This window comes from Octopus sinensis, linkage group LG12 (genome assembly GCF_006345805.1).
Source record: "Octopus sinensis linkage group LG12, ASM634580v1, whole genome shotgun sequence".
Taxonomy (NCBI): domain Eukaryota; kingdom Metazoa; phylum Mollusca; class Cephalopoda; order Octopoda; family Octopodidae; genus Octopus; species Octopus sinensis.
Genome location: NC_043008.1, coordinates 74,970,303 through 74,992,802, shown reverse-complemented (window position 1 = coordinate 74,992,802; position 22,500 = coordinate 74,970,303). Strand labels below are relative to the sequence as shown.

At 32.8% G+C, this 22,500-nt stretch overlaps 1 protein-coding gene across 4 annotated transcripts in view; it reads right to left on the bottom strand.

Moving 5' to 3' along the window:
• The window catches only part of LOC115218122, a 225,562-nt gene that overhangs the window by 36,627 nt on the left and 166,435 nt on the right, over window positions 1-22,500 (bottom strand). For all 4 annotated transcript variants that reach the window (XM_029787918.2, XM_036508057.1, XM_036508056.1 and 1 more), the window contains exons 3-6: window positions 21,123-21,337; window positions 14,839-14,874; window positions 13,888-13,993; window positions 10,329-11,460 (exon numbers count right to left, since the gene is read on the bottom strand). In XM_029787918.2, the coding sequence (XP_029643778.1) occupies window positions 10,329-11,460; window positions 13,888-13,993; window positions 14,839-14,874; window positions 21,123-21,171 (1,323 nt within the window). In that variant the 5' untranslated portion in view covers window positions 21,172-21,337. The remainder of the gene's footprint in view (window positions 1-10,328; window positions 11,461-13,887; window positions 13,994-14,838; window positions 14,875-21,122; window positions 21,338-22,500) is intronic.

Here is a 22,500-nt window from a genome sequence, read left to right as displayed (position 1 = left end):
ACAGTCACCATTAGGAAAACAATCCAGTAAAAAATATCATAGAATTAATGTTTAATGAATTAAATGATAAAATTATTTCTTTGGTAATGACAAAATTATTATAATTCATGGGGTGTTCAGCGAACAGCAAGAATCTAAACAGAAACATATCTATCCATTCTTAATACATTTTGGCAGATTTGAAAGTGATTATCTGATCACTCTTGTTTTCTGTCAAAGGAGAACACTTTAGACAATGTATGTTCATAACTCATGAGATTCCCCACTGCAAAGGGACTTTGAAACACTATGATATTTCAGCCTTATTGTGTGTGTCTCCTCACTCAAAGTTACTCTGTCAGACTGATGAAAAGCACGAGCTCACATTTATGGAAATCAGCAAGCAAATTATTTACTGATGTGTGCAGAAAAATTGGTCCTTTTGTAAAATCAGGTTTTCTGGTGAAATATTTCAGTTTTTATTTCTTACAGAATCCTTGATGAGTGGCAGAAATGGCAAAGCACCAGATAAAATGCTATGTGGTATTAGATTACATCACTTTATTTTGTGAGTTCAAGTCACATTATAGTCCACTTTTCCTTTTATTACTCTGAGAATAAAGAACCAGCTCAATATTGGCGAAGTTTAATTGACAATGCTTTATTCTACAAAACACTAGTGTTTTCTATGTTATTTTCATGTTAGAAAGAGTTATGTATCAGTTATTAGTGGATGTAGAATTAATAGAGCTGAACATTCATGGGTGGCAGAATAAATAGTCTCAGTCTAAATGCATGGCTGTATTTAGTTATGAAACATTATATTTTGAGTTTACTTACTGTGGAAATTGACAAAATCAGTATCAATGAGTGTTTGGCTGAATTAAACTATACTGCTGTTCCCCATCATTAGTTTGTGTCAATTTCAGAAATCAATATTATTGGGTATTATTGTAAACAGCGATCTGCGTTGGATCAACCACATCTCTAAGATCTGGGTATTATTGTAAACATTGATCTGTGTTGGATAAACAACATTTCCAAGATTGCCAAGAAGGCTGAGGGTGTCCCTGCATCACTCAGTAAGACCTTTGTCAGCTGTTCTCCAGCTGTCTATTTAAAACAGTATATGACAATAGTACATCCACACTAAGAATTTGTATCACCGGTCTGGAACCCCTATCTTGCTCAGCATATAAATCTCCTGTAAACTCAGAAACTTGCAACAAATTGAATACCCACCATCAGGCATCAACCATACTCTGGACATCTTACTTTCCTGGGCATGAAGACATTGAAGCTCAGATGTCTGACAACTGACTTCATAGACACCCATAAGATTATTCACCATCTTTCCAACAACAACTTTGGGCACCTTCTTGAATTCTATATGAGAAACACTCATGAACATGCTTACAAAATCAAAAAGCAACACAGTACCCATGACTTTCAGAAACATATTTGCACACTCAGAATTGTTGAAGCATGGAATAAACTACCAACAGTCATTAGCTGTCAAGACACTACATCCTTCAAAACATCCATGCTTCCTGAAATCTACTAACAGTACATCTGATGGCTTTATTTTACTTTTTTTTTTTGTTGTCTTTCTTAGTTGTGGTGCACTGTATACAACAATTTCATATTTCAACACTTTTGCAAAGTTTAAGAATATCTGATACAGAAACACAGCACCACACTAAAACCTTACAGCGTAAACAGTAACAGAGCACCAAACTAGATAACTTACAATCTAAACAGCCATACCCAAAGTGTCCTCAAAAAGACAAGCACATACCTTATAATCTCTAGTTGTCTTTCATCTCTTTCACATGTCACAAAGGTTGGCTAGCCTTTACAGTATAGAGACTAGTGAGACACCGAGGCACTATTTAACCCATTATCATTTAAACTGATCATATCCAGTCCAAATATTGTACCTATTTTGTGTTCAAACCAGCCAAATCCAACTTCCCACACCTACCCAACAATATCATTTGAAAAATACAATCACATCATCGAAATCTCAAAGCTACAAGATAATGCTCATTAATTCTAAACAATGTGAATAAATAAGCATTACATTTGAAAGAGTAATTGGAATGCTGGAGGGTTAACCCATTAGTATCTAAACCAACAATATCTGACCAAATATGTATTATGCTACCTGTATTATGCTCAAACTGACCAGATCCAGCCTCTCACACTTACACTTCAATGTCATTCTAAAAATAAACAATCATATCATCAAAATCTCAAAGCTATAAGATAATGCATGATTAATTCAAAACAATGTGAATAAATAAGTATTACATTTCATAGGCTAATCTGAATTCTAAAGAGTTAAAAATAACCTCTATTATGTATTTTTAATTCTTCTTAGCTCTCTGTAATTACAGATGACAACACCCTCCCACCTTATGCTGTAATCCCTGAATGAGATAGCATATGTGCAAGTAAACCAAATCTGGAACTTTATCTTTTTGCATATGTGATGCACACATTGTAGCTGTGGAACATGATGCTTTATGCTGGATTTTGGCAGGATGAACCAGTTTTTGGTGTGTGCTTCATAGCCTCTCTCTTCCAATTCACCCACTGTATTATCCTCTACAGGTCTTCGTCAAAAGCTGGCTATTAAATTTAGCCAATCCCGTATTCTAGTCTACCTAGTGACACAGTGGTGCATCTTTATCTCCTATTTAGTTTATTCCTGTCTGAGAAACCAACAACAAACCACTGGATCAAGGATCAGCTTAAATAAATTATACTATGTACATTATATATATATATTATATAATATATAACGTTAAAATCCAAGGATCGAGGTGTAGGGAGTTAGTAAGCTTCAAGCAAGATATAAAAAAACAACTTTCAGGAACAATAGTGGTTTATTGACATAGAAGGTTGTAAATTTTTCCCATATTGAAGTTCAATAACCTGAAAAAAGTTATTTTATGGCTTACAGTTAGCAGCTGGGTTTGTTGTGTATGTGAATAATATATATATAAACACGCACGCACTTACTCTACTATATTTAACAATATATACGCTCCTATATATTTAATGATAGGCAGAGGCAGAGTTGTGTGGTTAAAAAGACTGGTTGCCAACAACATTGTTCTAGGTTCAGTCCCTCTGCACAGTAACACCAACAAATGTCTTCTACTATTGACTAGGGCTGACCAAAACCATGTGAGTGAGTTTTATGGACAGAAGTTGAAAACAAAGCTGTGTGTGTGTGTATGTGTGTGTGTGAGAGAGAGAGAGTGTGTGTTTATATAATGATAAAATCGATTCCAAAGTAATCCTTCAACTCACCAAACAGAACAATAATACATAAATGGAAAGAAAGAAAGAAAGAAAGAAAAAGAGAAAGAAGCTAAGATAATATACCCCCTACCATTAGTCGTTACCACCATCATATCCATCCAATATAAACACTTTGGTATTATTATCTCAGCCATTTTATATAGCAATAAACCATTTGATGTGTTTTAAAATCATTAGTGCTTATATTATATTTCAAAATATATCTGTCACATTAATTTTATCCATCATCATCAACACCACCACCACCATTATCATTATTCAGTTGTCTGATTTTTGCTTTCGCTGCATTATCATGTGCATCTTTGTGCACCTATCTTGGCTATGTGCAGTGTGTTGCTTTGATTTAAAAAATTTTTTTATAGCATTGAAAATATTGTGTAATATGTGTGCTGTGATGTCTTGTAGTGCTATCTCCTATACATTGTGTGTATATAAGACCAACTATACATGATGTAAGACATATATATATGGTGTTTAATAGTGCTATTCCCTATATGCCATGTGTGAATGTCTAAGACCTGTAGTACAGTGCATGATGTATGTGGCATTACCTCCTGTACACTGTGGGTACCTGTCCAAGTCCTGTGATATTCTGTATGATATACACGTGTACAGTACCTTGTGGTATTATTTCTTGTTATGTTGTGTGTTTCTAATGTAAGGTTTTAGGCTTGGTTATATATTTGCTTGTATTTTTTTTAATCATTCCCAAGGAACAATTTATTACAGAATTCATTTGGTCTTCACTCCCCACATTCTAGCTATGTCCAAGGGGCATGCAGAATCATTATTGCAGTGGATAAAATGCCTTGTGGTATTTAGTTATAGACTTTTAATTTATAAGATAAAATTACATTGAAAGTAACTGCCTTTCAATGCAAGGGTAATAACTCTAACAAGAAAAGATGATCAAAGCTTTAGAATACAGGAAAAGTAAAATGAGAGCAGGTGGGTGTGGTTTTAAAACAAACTGGTGACAGCAACAGACACGTTTCCATAGTCTTGAGACAAAGAGGACTTACTTTTCAATGATCTTTCATGTGACTCCAAAACAGATTGGCAAGAACACAACACCTGCATGCCACAAAAAGATGATACATAGGTAGGTATGTTTACTATAAATTTCAAGGGAACAGTAACATTAACCTGATTACATTTCAATGATCATGCTTTAGTAATCTGTTTCCCCAAAAATGGTCAAAAATGTCAAATGTGTCACATTTATGTGAAAGATATCACACATATGATTAGCTGCCCTCCATTGTGACACAATGTAGGCATTAAAAACAACATATGATATTACCTGAAGGAAAAACTGTCCTGTAATCAATATAGACAATGCCCCTGTTATTGAATATATATATACACATTAACGCAGGGAAATATCAATAGAGCACTCCAATGAAAAGTTCAGCCTAATGTTATTTATGACAGAAAAGGAAAATCGTGTATAGTCATTGAGGTCAGCTGTCCTGCTGATGTGAACGTCTCTGCTAAAATCTGTGAGAAGGAGAATATGCACAACTACTTCAAAACCTGCAGCTGCTCTACCATTATCATTAACATTTATACTAATAATCATTGATGATAATAAATGTCTAAGTGACAATCTGGAAGAGTTATGATTATCAGGGAAAGAAAGCGATTAGCTAGCACGCACTTTACAAACAGAAGATCTGAGTGGAACAGTAAAGGTATGCAAGACTTTGCTAAATTTGAACATGTAACATTTAAATTGTAGCAATAAAACTTTGTTTCTTTGTTAGAAGCCATCACTTTTCTTCTAGGAGAATTGTATTAGATAAAAAAAATATAAACAGACAGACAGACATAAAAGTATATATATATATAATTTTGCTTTCAGGGTGATATTATTTGTAGTGATTAATTGCTTGTGTATGGTACTTTCTTTTGTCAACTCCATTCTAATTACCCATCTACATTCACTCTGCACCTGTAAATACTTGGGACTGCATCATAATCAAAACCCTTTGAGACACTGCTTACAGCATGGTCACACTCAGATGACACAAGCCAGTAAAAGAATCAAAGAATATATGGACAATTAAATAAAGCAGGAATATAGAAATATATGTCAGGTAGTAAAATATCTGGAAGTGTCATGGCAAGCGATTGGTATAAAATTTGTTGTCATTTCATATAAATGCCAGAAAATATATATATTTTATCACAGTGTAAATGTAGGAGAGAAGTGAGTAAATATTTTCATAAGGTTTTACAAAATGTTTAACACCAAATCATTGAATTTTGGTCATAAGAGACTATATGGAATAAAGTAACACATATGTAAGTTCACATATATGTATGTACACAGATATACACTCATACATACATGTGTGTATATATTTAAATATTAATATAAACCTCTCTGTGTGTTATGTGTGCACATGAATACCTGTATATATATGAATGGATAATATAAGCATATATATATATATATATATATATATTAATGCATTAATATGTATGCCTACATACATTGATATATATATGAATATATAAATATATATATATAAATAAATATATATATATATATATATATATATAAATAAATATATATATATATATATATATATATATATATATATATATAGAGAGAGAGAGAGAGAGAGAGAGAGGAGAGAGAGAGAGAAATACCTTTTTTATGCAAGAAACTGATTTTGTATTCCTCTGCTATCCATTGTGCATATAAACACAAAACTTTTGGCAAAGCCATCATATCTAATTATAAAGCCAAAATTGAATGCTGCCAATGCAAATATATAGAAATAAGCTTTACACTACCTTAACCATTCCCATTTCTGTTTTTAAAGTTATAAACCTGTGCAGTTTTTCTCTTGTGTGCTTTATAGTTTATCACATAGATAAAGATATTTTTCCTAACCTCACCATTATTCATTGGTAACAAAAGGTGAAGTTCCATCTAACTCCTTATTTTCCATTCAATCAATTACTTTCCAAGATCAATTCCTGCTCAGACTTCATGCATTTCCTCCATCCCACAGTCTATCAATTTTTCTGGAAGTCACTCCTTATGTGTTGTTTCTTAGAAACCAAAACTAGATGTGACAGTTGCTGATGGTGAGAACAATATGAATCTGTAACAATTATTTAATACTTACTTACTGTGACTGCCCAAAACCCGTATCACATTTATATTGGAAAGTATATTCATTGGTAATGTGCAAAACTATGATGCAGCTCACCCTCACCACATCTCTTCCATCCTATCTTTATTTCCCAAGTCTTCCACATTTCTAATCTATCTTCTTTCCCACTTACTACCTTTTGTCTATGTATGCAGACTAACATTGCTTTGCATTTCCCATCAATGGCAGCCAGTAACTCAAATATACAGTATGTAAAACTCTGCTGTCTTCTATTTTTTTTAAATGCTGATAACTCCACTCCCTATAACAATTTTACATTGCTCTTTCAATTGCATTACACACACACACACACATACACATGAATGTGTGTGTATGTACATATATATATATATATATATATATATATATATTAAGAAAAGGAATTCCAACCTTGTTTGATTTTCACGTTTTATTTACAATCTTATAATGATATAAGATAATATAATATAATATAATAAAACAAAATAAAATAATAGAATGTTAAATGTTCATTCTGATTGAACTAGTACTTTCATGCATTAAATTCTGCAATCTTCAGGTTCATGTAGTAGTGGTGACAGTCATGCTTCACAATTTTTGACTTTAGCGAGATGATTGAATCTATGCTTTAAATACAGCTGTGTAGGCTCCAGATGCTAGGTTTTGCAAACTGTATTCTGACCAATCAGTGTGTAGTATATATATATACGAATGCATATATATACGAATGTATATATATACGAATGTATATATACACGAATGCATATATATACGAATGTATATATATATAGTTGTAATAATGAAGTTAAACCAAATATTTAGAAATCATTTAATACATACATTTCAGGTTTGCATAACATATAATACGAAGTGCATCCATTACGTTACACAAACTTCCACACAACATTTCAAAATATTTTTGGAATGCTTTCATGAGGAACGTTTACATAAGGGATATGTCTCCTATTGAACATTACTCAAACCTGACATTTCAAAATATCACTATTTAGTTGACTTCATTATTACAACTAATACGATCCGATGCCAGTACAGACTAGCCAACTTTGACTTCGCTTAAACAGATACTCTAACAATGGTTTGGAGCAGTTTGTTACATCTCACCCAAGTCAAAAATTCTAGTACTGTATGCTACTTCTTAATGTAACATGATATTATATATATATAAGAGTTTGTTGGAGATACACTTTTTGTAAATGCACCTTACAGTTTCTGTTTTTGCATGATAAACACAAGATGCAATTTGAGTCATTTATTGCCTATGCATGTTGCAATGCTGGCATCTTCTGTATATATATATATAATATATATATATATATATATATATACATATATATATATACTTTATTAAAAGCAGCAAAAATATCACAAAAACTGTTACTCAGAATCTTACATTCCTACACACAGATATGTCTCCAACAATAATAACACTTTGCTAGGGTGGGCCATGGTGCCCCATATATTACTAAAAGACTTCAACAAGTGGTGCTATTAAGTTAGACATGGCCTGGGCATATACTGGCTGAAAACTATCAGTTATCAAAGTTATATATAACTAGATAGGTGTGTGTGTGTGTGTATATATATATATATATATATATATATATATAAAACTATATACATATAAATATATATAACTATATACATATAAATATATATGATGCAACATTCCATGTGCATATTGTCAAGATGGCAACATTGTGCAGGCAAGTGGCTGGCTGGATTCTGAGGACATTCAGAACCAGGAAAAGGGATGCCCTGCAACCCCTATGGAAGACTTTTGTTCTCAGTCGCTCGGACTACTGCTCCCAACTATGGTTCCCAGAAAATGTGAAACAAACTGTGGAACTCGAAGCAATCAAGTGCCAATACACAAAGATGATTGACTCCATGCAAAAGATGGTCTACTGGGAGAGGCTAAAAGAGCTGAGTCTCTATTCCCTGGAGAGAAAACGAGAGAGATATGCAATGATATATATTTGGAAGATCTTGGAGGGTTAGCTCCCAATTATGGAATTGACAGCTATACCAATCTTCAAACTCGATGGCACTGCATCATACCAAAGATCTCATCTTACCCATCTAAAATAAGGACACAGTAATGCAATAGTCTTGGTTACAAAGGCTCGCAATTGTTCAACATCCTTCCAGGCAACCTTAGAGATCTACATGGAGTTGATGTGCAAGTTTCCAAAGAATGTTTGTACAGGTTTCTTTCTGAGATACCAGATGAATCCACATCGCAGCGGGAGATGCAAAGAAGGAAGAAGGGCAGCTCTGTCCAATTCACTACTTCACCAAAAAGAAAATTGGAAACAACAGCAAGTACAGGTGGTGCACCAGCATGACTTCAGCCCCGGGTAGAAACCGATAAAAGATAAAAGATATATAAATAAATATATATATATATATATATATATTTATTTATATAGGTATGCTGATTCAAACAGGAATATAGAACTCAAAATATGAGTATATGTATATATCTATTATTATTTAGCAGTAGCAACAGAATGCCTCAAGGGCCAAGAGTTTTGTATGTTAGCACAATTCATGAAACTCTCAGCCTGAGTCACTTTGCTGCTTCTGCAAAATAGTAATAAATATATGAAGATGTGTGTGGGTGTGTGGGTGTTTCTGTATGTATGTATGTATATATTTGTACATGTCAGTAAATTTACTTTTCTCTTCTAATATGAGGACAACAGTTATTAGTAGGTTATGAATGACAGATTCAGTGTCTGTAGCTGATGAAGTATAATAACACAGAAACACATATCCTTTTGTTGGATAAAAACCTTCACAACCTAGCTCAGTGTGTTTTCACACAATGTCTAAAAGAACTTCTCTTCTAAATCAATTACTGCAGCAAATATCTTTCCACATTTGAGTGCACATGACTGTATTCAATATAAATGTACACAGCTTTGTTATAATCAACACTGCTTTGTAATTGACTATGTCATAGAGATACATAACTATGTCACATAAATATATAACTATGTTGTATAAATATAGACTAATGTTATAACAGGATATAACTATGTCATATAAGTTCTTGACAATACTTTCAAATACTGAACTGTTTTCTTTAGCACACTGTAGAATATACAAAGTTATTTTATCTTAAAAATGTTACATACATTCCAGCAGGTATACAATGACAAATATGTTATTAATGGGTCCACTATAGCTGTAACAATGTGAAGAGGAGACTGGTACCGCTTCTATACAATGACAGGCTAGAGGTTTGTGTGAAAAGGGGACAATTACTTAAAGCAATTACATAACAATAGTTGTGAAGAATTGACGAAAGCATCTCAGAAGGAATGATTCACAACTCCTACTTGATCATTTTAAGTCAAATGCTCAAATTCCCAGCATGTGATATGCTACTGTTTGAATAGATGTCAGATATTGAAGATAGAAGTTCTGGGAAGTTACTCAAAGTTACTCTCAAAAGATTGGTATCATTTCCATAGATTGGTATTCATTTCTGTTATAGTCAGTGGAGTCTACTTACTGTTATAGTGAGTGGAGTTAAGTAGCTGCTCCATGGACCAATGGTCCTATAAAATTTATATTCAATTCAATTTGTAAATAAAGACAAGTTAGTACATTCATGGTTGCTGGAAGCAGAGGTAAGGTAACATCAAAAGTTTGAGATCACTGGCAGGCAAGATCAGTGTTAGCTGAAGTTAATCCATAATTGTAGATTACACAATGAATGATAGTGAGTTGATTGATTAAGAGAAAGGAGAGAAAATACTGAGACTAATACCACATTAGTAAAAGATTGTTGTCTATGGGACAGATATACAATGGTAAATATAAGATTGTTCTACTTACTTTGCCATGATTTTCTCCAAGATCTTTGGAATTTTTCCTTGGGTTATTTTGAGCAGGAAACTTTCTCCGATCAAGTGAAGAAAATTTATTAACAGAAGCAGGATCAGGTGGGATTAATTTTTTATTAAAGCCTAGAGTTTGCAGTTGAGTATCAGATGATTTGTGAGATTCAATTGATGCTGTGGGGGAATTTGGCATTGATGGGTTTTCAAAAGGGTTAAGAGAATCATTCTGACCATGTTGTGTTTTAGGAGAATTTGGTGCAGAAATTGTTATTTGAGTTGGTGGTGTGACTAAGGCTAAAGTACTATGAGAGAGAGATTTGTTTAAATTTGAAGATGGTCTGGATTCTGGAGGTTTCGGTGCAGGATTTTTATTCCGAGCAGCAACTAAAGTGAAGCCTCCAGTCAAAACAGTTTTACCACCTAATGAAGTCTCAATGATAACATCACCATGGCCAGTAGGACCTGGCAATGTTTCACAGTATATCTGACCTGAAGATTCATATTCTAATGTAGAAAGAACATCAACATCGCAAATACGCAAGGTAACAATATCAGATTTCTTTAAACCAAGGTTTTCACCTACAATAGTAATACGTGTGCCACCAGCAGCTGAACCAGTATTTGGAGTTATGTAGGATATTTCTGGTTCAACCCCAGCACAACTTAAATTAAAAGTACTTCGAGTTTTTAATTTTGATGGTGCACCCTCTGATTCTTCATCATCTGAGATGTCAGTCTTTGATAAACTAAAAATATCATGAAAAGATCGAGAGATTCTTTTATTTAGATTTGAAAGGGGACTAGTTGACTTGTGTTCTTTCTTAAAGAAATTACCAGAAAAACCAGGTGATCGTTTAAAAGTCAAAAAGGGATTAGTTGTAAGCCAACTATTTCTTCTTGACTTAGATTTATCATCAACTTCTCCAGATTCTCGATATTTAGAAACATAACACTGGTATATTAAACTTCCTTTTGGTTTGGAATTCTTCTTGTGAGGCTGCAAGGCTGTACAAATAACTCTTCCCTTGGCCCCACGAAGAGAGGCTATAGGAACCAATATTTGACCCAAAATATCATCCTTTTCTGTGACATTGAAGAATAAAGCATCCGAGGAATTATTGATGGAACTGAAAGAGAAATTTGGAAACTGAGTTAACCAGTTACAATGCTTCAACCAATCAACCAACCACATCAATCCAACCAGTCAATCAATCAAATCAGTTTAACTAATCACATGAGTTCAACCAATCAACCAATCACATCAGTTAAAACTAAATGAGAACTAAAGTCACTTATACAGAGAACTTGTTTCAGTATCTTCTTTGTGCTTAAAAAAATATAGCAATGTCGAAGTTTAGCTCTAAAAATATGTGGTTACATATGACCTGGGACGCCATTATTTAGTTTTGGTTTTATAGAGTATAAGTCTTGCTTATGTAATATGATGGGCTGAAACTATCCAAGCAATTGGTGGACAAAATTTCCTTCTATAGGCATTAATCCTTTCGTTTCTATATTCCTAAGCAAAATACACCCCTTAATGTGTTTCAATTAAATTTTTAAATAATCATGAATTTACACTGGTTTCATGAAACAACTCTTCCCAAATCACATTAATGTGTTGATACACATTAATGTGATTTGGAAACATGATTTAACAAAAGGTTCTTAACCAAATCTGTTTCATAATTTTTGTCTCAACGCAAATCTAATTTTGTCTCAAAGCAAATACAGATAAATTCAAAAAAATATAATATTTAAAAAATTTTATTTAAACATCAGTGTAGACAATTGAGTATACAGCAAAAATTTAATAGAGAAGAATTGCTCAAATTACTGGATTATCTATCAGCTGAATTTAATGCACTTAGATAGGTGTACCATAAAGGTAAAACATGAACGAAATACTGGAATTTGCTTTTGAAGTAAACCAGGAAATGAAATACATGCCATCAACTAAATTAAATAAACTTACATGTATATAAATACACAGAAACACATAATAATGATTCACAATCCAAATTAATGAAACTTTGTCCTGCATCTTACAGGTAAATAAAAACAAGGTAATTTTAAAATGTTTAGAAATAAAATTTATATATGTATGTGTGTATATATATATATATATATATATATATACACACACACACACAATATTCCTGAAAACTTTCTTCCATGTGAGAAATCTCAGTTTACATTCTGTGTAATGACTCATTCTGCAATAATCCCTTCAAAGGAAAAAAAAAAATTAATAATCTAATGGCTTTGTTTCCTTAGAAAGACTGCAGCTAGGTCTACTATCTTCCTAAAAATAGCTCAGAATAATAGTTTTTAAATTCTTGCCATATTCAAGACCACATTTATTTTTTATCACTATTAGAACTGTTGTCAGAATCATTTCACTTTCAGAAAAAGAAAGATCCAATTCATAAAAATACACTGATTTTTATGTTTGCCATATTTTTTCCAAGATTTTTCTGTCTCCATTTGAAAATACTTTAAATTCAAACTCACTGCTTGACAACATGAAACTGGTATCCATTTTCAATCAGAAAATCGAAGTCGCAAAAAAATGGTAAAAATAATATCCAAAATTTCACAGCACTCAATATCATATCCAATAATTTCGGACAGTGTAACTCAAATGTTTATATAATGAAATCATGTGTTTTCACAAATGTAGTAACAAAATTTACATTGAAATTCTCATTAAAATAGGAATAGGTCATTTCAAGCAGTTAAGAACAGTTTTGTAACAAAAGGATTAAAATCTAAAAACAAGCAAGGCATTAAGAAAGGTTGATCAAAACTTAAAGTTAATGTAGATTAAAACAAGTGCTGCCTTCAAAGCCAACAGTTGAAAGTAATTACATTGTGTGAGAGCATGTCATATCTCCTCAGTTCTACCATATCACACATTTTTTTCCAGGCTGGTATGAGTTGGCAATGCTGAAACAATTGTTTTCACAGTGCAACCCTGAAGCAAGCATCAACTTTGTTCATTAAAACTTTTTGTTCAAAGTTTCAAATGGAGCAAGATTACAAAATTTGTAAAATGACCAGCATTCATAGGCTGTGAGGTGAGTTCTAATGTATTAGGCAGGAGCATCTTTGAAGAAATTAACAATTGGGAGGTCTTCAACACATTTCTCTAAAAAAAAAAACCTGAAACTACAATACTTGTCTCATATTCTCAGCAAATCAACTTATTTTAAATGTTTTTCAGATTCACATCATGTTTAGTTTTCTCAAACTTTAGTTATCTTTTTCCTTTTTTTTTTTTTTTTGCTGAGAGCAGGTGCATTGCTCAGGAAGACAATAAAAGACAGCAGTAAGATTTGAACTGCTGACCCAGGTGTCAATTGCTAAATATTGTAGTCGACTGTGTTTCAGCACCATCACATCAATTAAGACTACATCTTCAGATTTATCTATGATGCATTCCAAACATATTCAGATCTCTCTTTCACCATTCTTAAGCCATTCTTGTCAGAATATGTCAATTGTCCTAAAAACCAAAAAGAGGAATTGTAAAGCTAGACTGGTCAACTTACAGAACTGATTCTTCATTCCAAACAGGATTACCCTTAGGATCTTTCACAACTGATGTCCGATATTTCTTGTTTCCAAATCCAAATATCACTGAATATTTATGGCGTCCTTCAAAGAAAATAATGTTTTTAAAATTATATTTTAGATATTACTTCATTGAGCAGTTGTAATTTATATATATGTATGTACAGAAGATGATATAAGAATGCTGTGCTGAAGGGGACTTGTCCAACCAATACAAGCATGAAAAGAAGACATAAAATTGATGACAACAATGACGATAATGATGATAGATGTACAAATAAAGGGAAAAGGGACCCAACACACGTTGTACAGCATCAATAATAAACATTTTAAGGACATTCATTTGTCCAAGCATAAATTAGCCAAGCAGTTGCAGGGATTTAGGAAACAGTGCCAGTTTTCTTTATTTCACCCATTTCTTTACATCCCCAGCACACTAACTCCTTGCCCTTATTTCTTCCTAAATCATTTTTAGCCATGTTTGTGAGGAAAATAAAATATTTCTGATAACATCTTTTACCTTTTCCCTTTTACTTGTTTCAGTCATTAATGATTCAGTTAATAATTTCATCTTACACATGTGACATTCCCTTAGCTTACATAAAAGACATTACCATATCTTACATTTGTGAATATGTGATATTACTACATTTTACGTGTTATTATCACACTTTATACATGTGACATAATCACATCTTGCATAGTCTCATAAAACTGGATGTTTTGAGAAACAAAACTCATTACAATAACAAAATGCTAATATATATTTAACTGGTGGTTCCTAGCCCAACATTTGATTAAAATATGGATCACAGACTGTTCATTTATGAATAGAAGCTCCTTTAAGCATTTCACCATTTCTCAATAAATTTTAACAGAAAAAGACAGAACAGAAACATTATAATAAAAGTAGCTTGGATTAATCATACCTGGTTTCTTTCCTTGTAATCCTTTTGCATTGTGAACTGGAAAAACAGGTGAAGAACAAATTATGTCATAATATTTGCATTTTACAGACACACATACACACACATATCATTTCATTATGTAATACAGGAATATCGTTTTTGGCTTGACATCCATTTATCAATGTCAGCATGGATGAGATGGTTTATTTGTTACAAGTGTATTTTACAGTTGGATGTTGTCCCTTCCTAATGTGAACTGTGAACTACTAGTCAACTGTGAAATAGAAGAGAAACCTGATTCTTGCTCATTTACAGAAATACCATCAGCAGAATTAAGTGCTTTGTTCAAAGAAACAACTCTATAATAGTCACAGTAATCTCTTAACTAATGACTATCATAGCACCACAGTAATCTCTCAACTAATGACTGTCATAGTATCATAGTACTATCTCAAATGATGACTGTAAGAGCATTATAGTAATATCTCAAATTATGGCTGCTATAATATCATAGTAAGATCTCAAATGATGACTATCAAAATGCTAAAGTAAGGTCTGAAGTAACGACTTTCATTGTCATGTAGTAACAAATGAACTAATGGCTGCTGCTGTAGTAATGCAGTAAGGACTTAACTAATGGCTATCCAAATGTTACATCAGGGCCTAAAGTAATGACACACACAGTTATCATATCTGTTACCATTATTAATTTGTTGGTATCAGATAGCATGAAGAGTGGAACTAGGGACTAAGTGCATTGCATCACCAGTTCAAATTCTGACATGGTACTAAATCATCTAGCATTGATAAGATATATACCAGATAAATATTGGGGTTGATTAAATCCAATATACCCTCCCTCAATCTGCATCCTTCCTACCATAGTCCTTCAAGCACCACTGACCCTTGCAATTTTCTGACATTTCACATTCCATGATCCTTTACATTTCAAGATCCTTCACACTCTATAACCTTTAGCATACCACTGGTCCAAGAAACCTGTCTGGCTCTTTGCATACAATGGCACTTCAAATAAAACTGTCTTTTGGAAGTCTACAAGCTCTTCAAAAACTATAGCCTTTCAAAAATTATAGCCTACTGATCCTTAGGACCCTCTGGTCCTTCATACACAGATACTGTGGCCCTTGGAGCTTAATAGGGAAATTTTGACGATTTCATGACATATTACATATGAATTATGTTTGTATGATGAATAACAACCATTTACGTGGGTGTTGTTGTTTAGCCCCAGATCAGTTCCGATCCCACTGACCCGTGATCAAAAACACTCTAACTATCCCAACTCATTTTCTAACAATGTATCAAGAACTATTTTACCCAATATGTTATTTTCATCATTAAGATGGCATAGTATGGTTTGAATATAATTTAATAGTTATTTCTAGGTATAAAGAAACCACAATGTGGCAGAGTGCTTAATGACTTGTCCCTTTTCTTGATCAAGAGAAGGGAGATCAAGCATTCAGTGTGTATAATTAGTGACCAAATGCCATTGGGATGGTCACTGTATTTTAAGAAAGAATTCATGCCAAATCAATGGTTGGTCTATTCCAGGTAACATTTCTTGGTGACCTCTGACCCATTTCTGACCAATGAAATACAGAATAACCTGTTCTGCTCAGACAGTGATTTGAGCTCGTGTGCTATGACCAAGTAATCCATTTCCTTATTCATTAAACAATTGTGACTTTACACTGAAATATTTCACTAATTTTAAAATTCACTTGAAATACTTCAGCTTCAAATAAAATTTTATATTTTGAACCACAAATTTATAATCTTTATTTAATTTCCTCGGAAGTAGGAAAGGAAAAGGAAGCAACACACAATTTGGAATTGACTTTTCAAGTGAATACCATATGATAAGGAACTCTAGAAAAATGTTGACCTTGAAGCAATGTTGGAATGTATTACAAAATTGCAAACCTTTCAGATTATATCAGAGAAACTCAGCTGATAGGAATTAAGTCTAAAGACAAAATGTTCAAAGAATAGTAACGGAATTAGGCAATATCTTTTCAATATCATCATCTTAAGATTGCTATATTTAAAAACAAAAATTCTGAAATGTTTAATTTGGTAATAGAACAGGGCCTTATTTGAAGCCTAAAATGCAAAAACAAGAACATAATTAGGAAAAAATGAATATGTAAGTTGGTGAACATTTTTTTAATTTTAAAATAAAACCAAAAGCAAGAGAGATTACACTAGTGGCATGAAAGATGAAAAGTTTTGTGCAATCAAATCATTATAATTAAGAAAAAAGAAGAATTAACAGGGATACAGACATTAATGAGAGATTACAAAATAAACATTTAGTAACATAAAACCAGCTACCAGAGCTGTGCTGTCTCTGACAAAGTTTTTAATAAACCTTTTGCGGCAGATTTAGTTGACCATGAGGGTTGGGGGGGTGTTGAACTAAAATACACACTAACTGAGAATGGTAGTCATGAAAATGTTCAACAAAACTTTATAGTTGCTTCAATGCGTATGTGATTGTTTGTGTGTCTGTGTGCGCACGTGTCTATATATATATATATACACACATACACACATGCACACACATACATACATGTACATACATACAATACTCAATATATACACTTACACCTATATACACCCACCCACACACATACACATAAATAAATGTATATACATATATATACACGCACATATGAAAAACATACACATATGCACACACATACATACATGTACATACATACAATACTCAATATATACACCTCGTATGCTTGCTATCAAATAACAAATCTATCGCTGAGTAGTATCTTACGAATAAACTTAAATTTAATATCTAATAATATAGAAAATTACGATAATTAGATCATTACATAAACAACGATATTTACATAAGGAAAATATTATTACTCCAAAGACTTATACAATATTAAATTTTACAATTTGAAGATCTTAAATAAATACATACTTATCTTAGCGAGGTTTAACAATGAACTAAAATTTTGAATCGGAAAACGTCTTTACAGCGTTTATAAGAATACTCGTGGAATTACGTTATTAGCAAAAAAAAAGAATAAATTGTTGAAGAATTCATTAAGCGTGAGGAACCTATGCTTTATTAATGAGATTGTGAATGGGAAAATTATCAGTTTATCATTGTAAATAGAATGAAGTCACAAATAAAGAATAAAATCTCTCTATACTATAATATTTATTAATAAAATAACTATGATAAATAATACTTAATACAAAATAAATTAAATGATTTAAATGATTAAAAATCACTAATTATTAAATATATTCTAAAAATCTTATATGATTAATAAATATATAAAAAAATTTATTTATATAGTAACCCCTCAACATACTATAAAGTCTTTCACATGCCCTTATAATTATAAGCTAAATTTAGTGATCATAACTAAATCTATAAATACTTATCAAAATTTGTAGTATAACTATACATACGTATACATAAATATATAAAAATATACATACATATACATATAATATACATACATATACATCAATTAACCTGAAGATTGACTGTAACCATAACTCGAATTATTACGAATTGTAAAGCCATGAAACGATCGTAGTGATTTACTCTTTATCTTTTATTAAACTTTTAATACTTTTGATATATATTTAAAATAATATAAATTAATTAATTTTATGTATTGGCTTATGTTTTTCATTGTTTGATTTGCCTAATAGCGGTTTTATCTCTAATTTAATATAATATAATATAATATATTTTACTATAAAATTGGATTTAATCCTAAATCTGATTTTTCCCTGTAAGTTTGGATTTATTCCCTAATATTTTAATAAAATTAAAATTGATAACTTTAATAATTCTTTAAATGTTAATTATAAATTTAAATCTAATAATAATAATAATAATATGATAAAGAAATATAATAATAACAATAATAATGACAGTTTTAATAAGAAGAAGAAGGAAAATAAGAATAAAATTTGGTTAATATAATATTTTCATTGTTTGATTTGTCGAATAGTGGTTTTATCTCTAATTTAATATATATATATATATATATATAATATATATATATATATATATATATATATATATATATATATATATATCACAACAATGGTAAACTTGCAGAAAATTATTGCGGATTCTCAACTAAACCATTTTATTTAATTTTTCCACATACTTCTATATTTCTGATACCTCTTTACAGATGATACCAGTGCCTCTAAGATTACAATCAAACATTCAATGCCACATACCTATGCATGTATGTACATACATGCAGGAATTGTGTGTACATATATATGCATATACATAGACACAGAAATGGCTGTGTGGTAAGTAGCTTGCTTACCAACCATATGGTTCAGGGTTCAGTCTCAATGCATGGCACCTTGGGCAAGTGTCTTCTACTATAGCCTCAGGCCGACCAAAGCCTTGTGAGTTGATTCGGTAGATGGAAACTGAAAGAAGCCCGTTGTGTGTATATATATATATGTGTGCATGTATGCATATGTTTGTGTGTCTGTGTTTGTCTCCCCACCAACTGATGTTGGTATGTTTACGTCCCTGTAACTTAGTGGTTTAGCATAAGAGACCGAAAGAATAAGTACTAGGCTTACAAAGAACAAGTCCTGGGTTCAATTTGTTTAACTAAAGGCGGTGCTCCAGCATGGCCGCAGTCAAATGACTGAAACAAATGAAAGAATATATATGTACAAATGTAACTGTGTATGTGTGTACATGTGAAATATGTAGGAGATATGGTTGTGATGATATAGACATGTTATGTAACAGTATGTGAGAGGTGTAAGGGCATTGTTTTAAGGGTATTGTGAAAGACCTGGTTGGAGGCCCAACCTTCCAAGTTCTTTTACAGGATTTAGAAAAACTGAAGAACCACTGCAATAAGTGTGTGGATCTAAGGTGGCAAGCTGGCAGAATTGTTATCATGCCAGGCAAAATGCTTAGTGGTATTTCTTCTGCCGGTACGTTCTGAGTTCAAATTCTGCCAAGGTCGACTTTGCCTTTCATCCTTTCAGGGTCAATAAATTAAGTACCAGTTGTGCAATGGTGTCGATCTAACTGACTGGTCCTACTCCCCAAAAGTTTCGGTCCTTGTGGCTAGAGTAGAAAAGAATAAGTGTGTGAATCTGAGAGGGGAATATGTTAAATAAAATCATAATTAACTGATTCTCATGTATTTTCTTTTACCCAAAGCTAAGAACTTTTCAGCACGCTCTTGTAAATTCTCTTTCTCTTTTATTCTCTTTTACTTGTTTCAGTTATTTAACTGTTGCCATGCTGGAGCACCACCTTTAGTCGAGCAAATTGACCCCAGGACATATTCTTTGTAAGCCTAGTACTTATTCTACCAGTCTCTTTTGCTGAACTGCTAAGTTAAAGGAACATAAACACACCACCATCAGATGCGAAGCAATGTTGGGGGGACAAACACAGACACACAAACATACACACACACACACACACACACACACACATATTTGTACATATATACGACGGGCTTCTTTCAATTTCTGTCTACCAAATCCACTCACAAGGCTTTGGTTGGCCCGAGGCTATAGGAGAGGACACTTGCCCAAGGTGCCATGCAGTGGGACTGAACCCAGAACTATGCGATTGGTAAGCAAGCTACTTACCTCACAGCCACTCCTACGCCTATGTGTAAAGTATGTAGAATAAGTAGTTGTGATGATATGGATATGTGGTGTATGCAAGAGAGCTGTTTAGAATGATATGGCCATGTGATGTATGAATAACAGTAGAGTGCTTGGTGAAAAAGTGATGTAACCCAGAATGGGAAGGTGACCATCATAGAAAACTGGGAAATAAATACACAGGGCAAGGCTGGGTGAGTGAGTGAGTGGGATTGTCATGTCAGGATGTTGGAGTTACAGATAAGGCAACAGAAGATTAATACATGTGATGATTTCATAGAGTGCAGACCTATTCAACCCATACCTAAAGAGAAAATAGGCATTAAAACACTGATATTGTTGATAAAGCAGGAAATATATTTCTTTCTGCTATATAAAATTTAAAGATTCATCAACTCTAGAACTTAACCTAGAACTTCTCACCGTCTGAACAAACATTACATACACATGTACATCCATGTATGTGCACGCACGCGTATGTGTATGTATGTATGCATGCATATATATGAGTGTGCTTGTGTGTATGTATGTACACACACACAGATAGGCATACCCAAATACAAACCAAATTATATAAATGAGAAACATTAAATATATCAAAGTACAGAAATTTAGTTAATACATACCTATAACAGTCACTTGGTCAGGAATCGACTGCTGCTCACTCTCATCCATTAGTAGATTTATTAAAACTAGTACATCTACTGCAATTAGTAAAACTAATACTGTTGACAAGTTCAATGCTGTTTCTATGTCTACCACAGTTGGTACAATTGCTAAGTTGATTTGATGCAGCTGCAATATACCCTACGGCATTCTTCATTTTCATCTTGGCATCTTTCTGGAAACAAAAAAAAGAAAAACAAAGCTGGTATTTTAAAGAACAATAGTGTTTCTTGAATATTCTAAGATGCCAGACAAAACAGGAGTGGAAAATGAACTCATTGAAAGTTATTGCAATATTTTTATGGAGGTAAATTCAGAAAGAACAAGTTCAATTCCATGGAATATATGTTTTACAGATGTAATAAGACAAGAGAAATACAAATCTTTGCAAATGCATAGTCAATCTGCAAAGCCAACAGAGTAATGATAATGATTATTTTTAATAATAATAATAATCCTTTCTACTAAAGGTCTGAAATTTTGGGGGAGGGGACTAGTAAAATTACATTGACCCCAATGTTTCACTGGTACTTAATTTATTGACCCTGAAAGGATGAAACGTAAAATCAAACTTGGCAGAATTCTCAGAATATAAAGCCGGACAAAATGCTGCTAAGCATTTTGCCTGGTGTGTTAATGATTCTGCCAGCTTGCCACCCTAATAATAACGACAATAATAATAATAAGTTATGACGATATTAAGTGTGATAATTAGCTAGGCCAAGCAAGAGCTTCCTTTTATTTCTAATAACACTTAATTAAAATGGTCAATGTGCCATAAATTACTAACACCAATGCATTGTTGTCAATGAAACTACTTGTTAGTATGTGAATGCTATATATTTTCCCAACCTCAAACAAATAACAGTAAAGGTGACCCTAATTGTAATTTCAACAAGGATAAAAGAATTGAGGAGTGGGGAATCTCAGGTGAGTTGGTGTCATGGAACCAGGGGTGGTGATCTGAAGGAGGTCGGTATCAAAGAACCAGTGTTGGTGGTTACAATGGCAATGATCTCAGGTGGGTTTGTATCACAGAACTGGGGTGTGGTGATTTTAGGTTGGCTGGTCTTACAGAAGTAAGGGTTGTGATCTCAAGTAGTTTGGCATTACAGAACAGGAATGGTGATCCCAGATGGATTGGAATCACAGAACCAGTCCTGCTGACCATGAGTGAAGCAGGACTCTTCAAGCAGTAAAATGGTAACTGATGGCAATTTGTTGATGGTCGTGGCAAGAAAGAGACTCACTGGAAATTGAAGTAGTTTGGATTGAAATGGGACATCATCTCCTGAATTTGTGCAATGGAGGTTCTGATATCTAGTCAATGCATTCGGT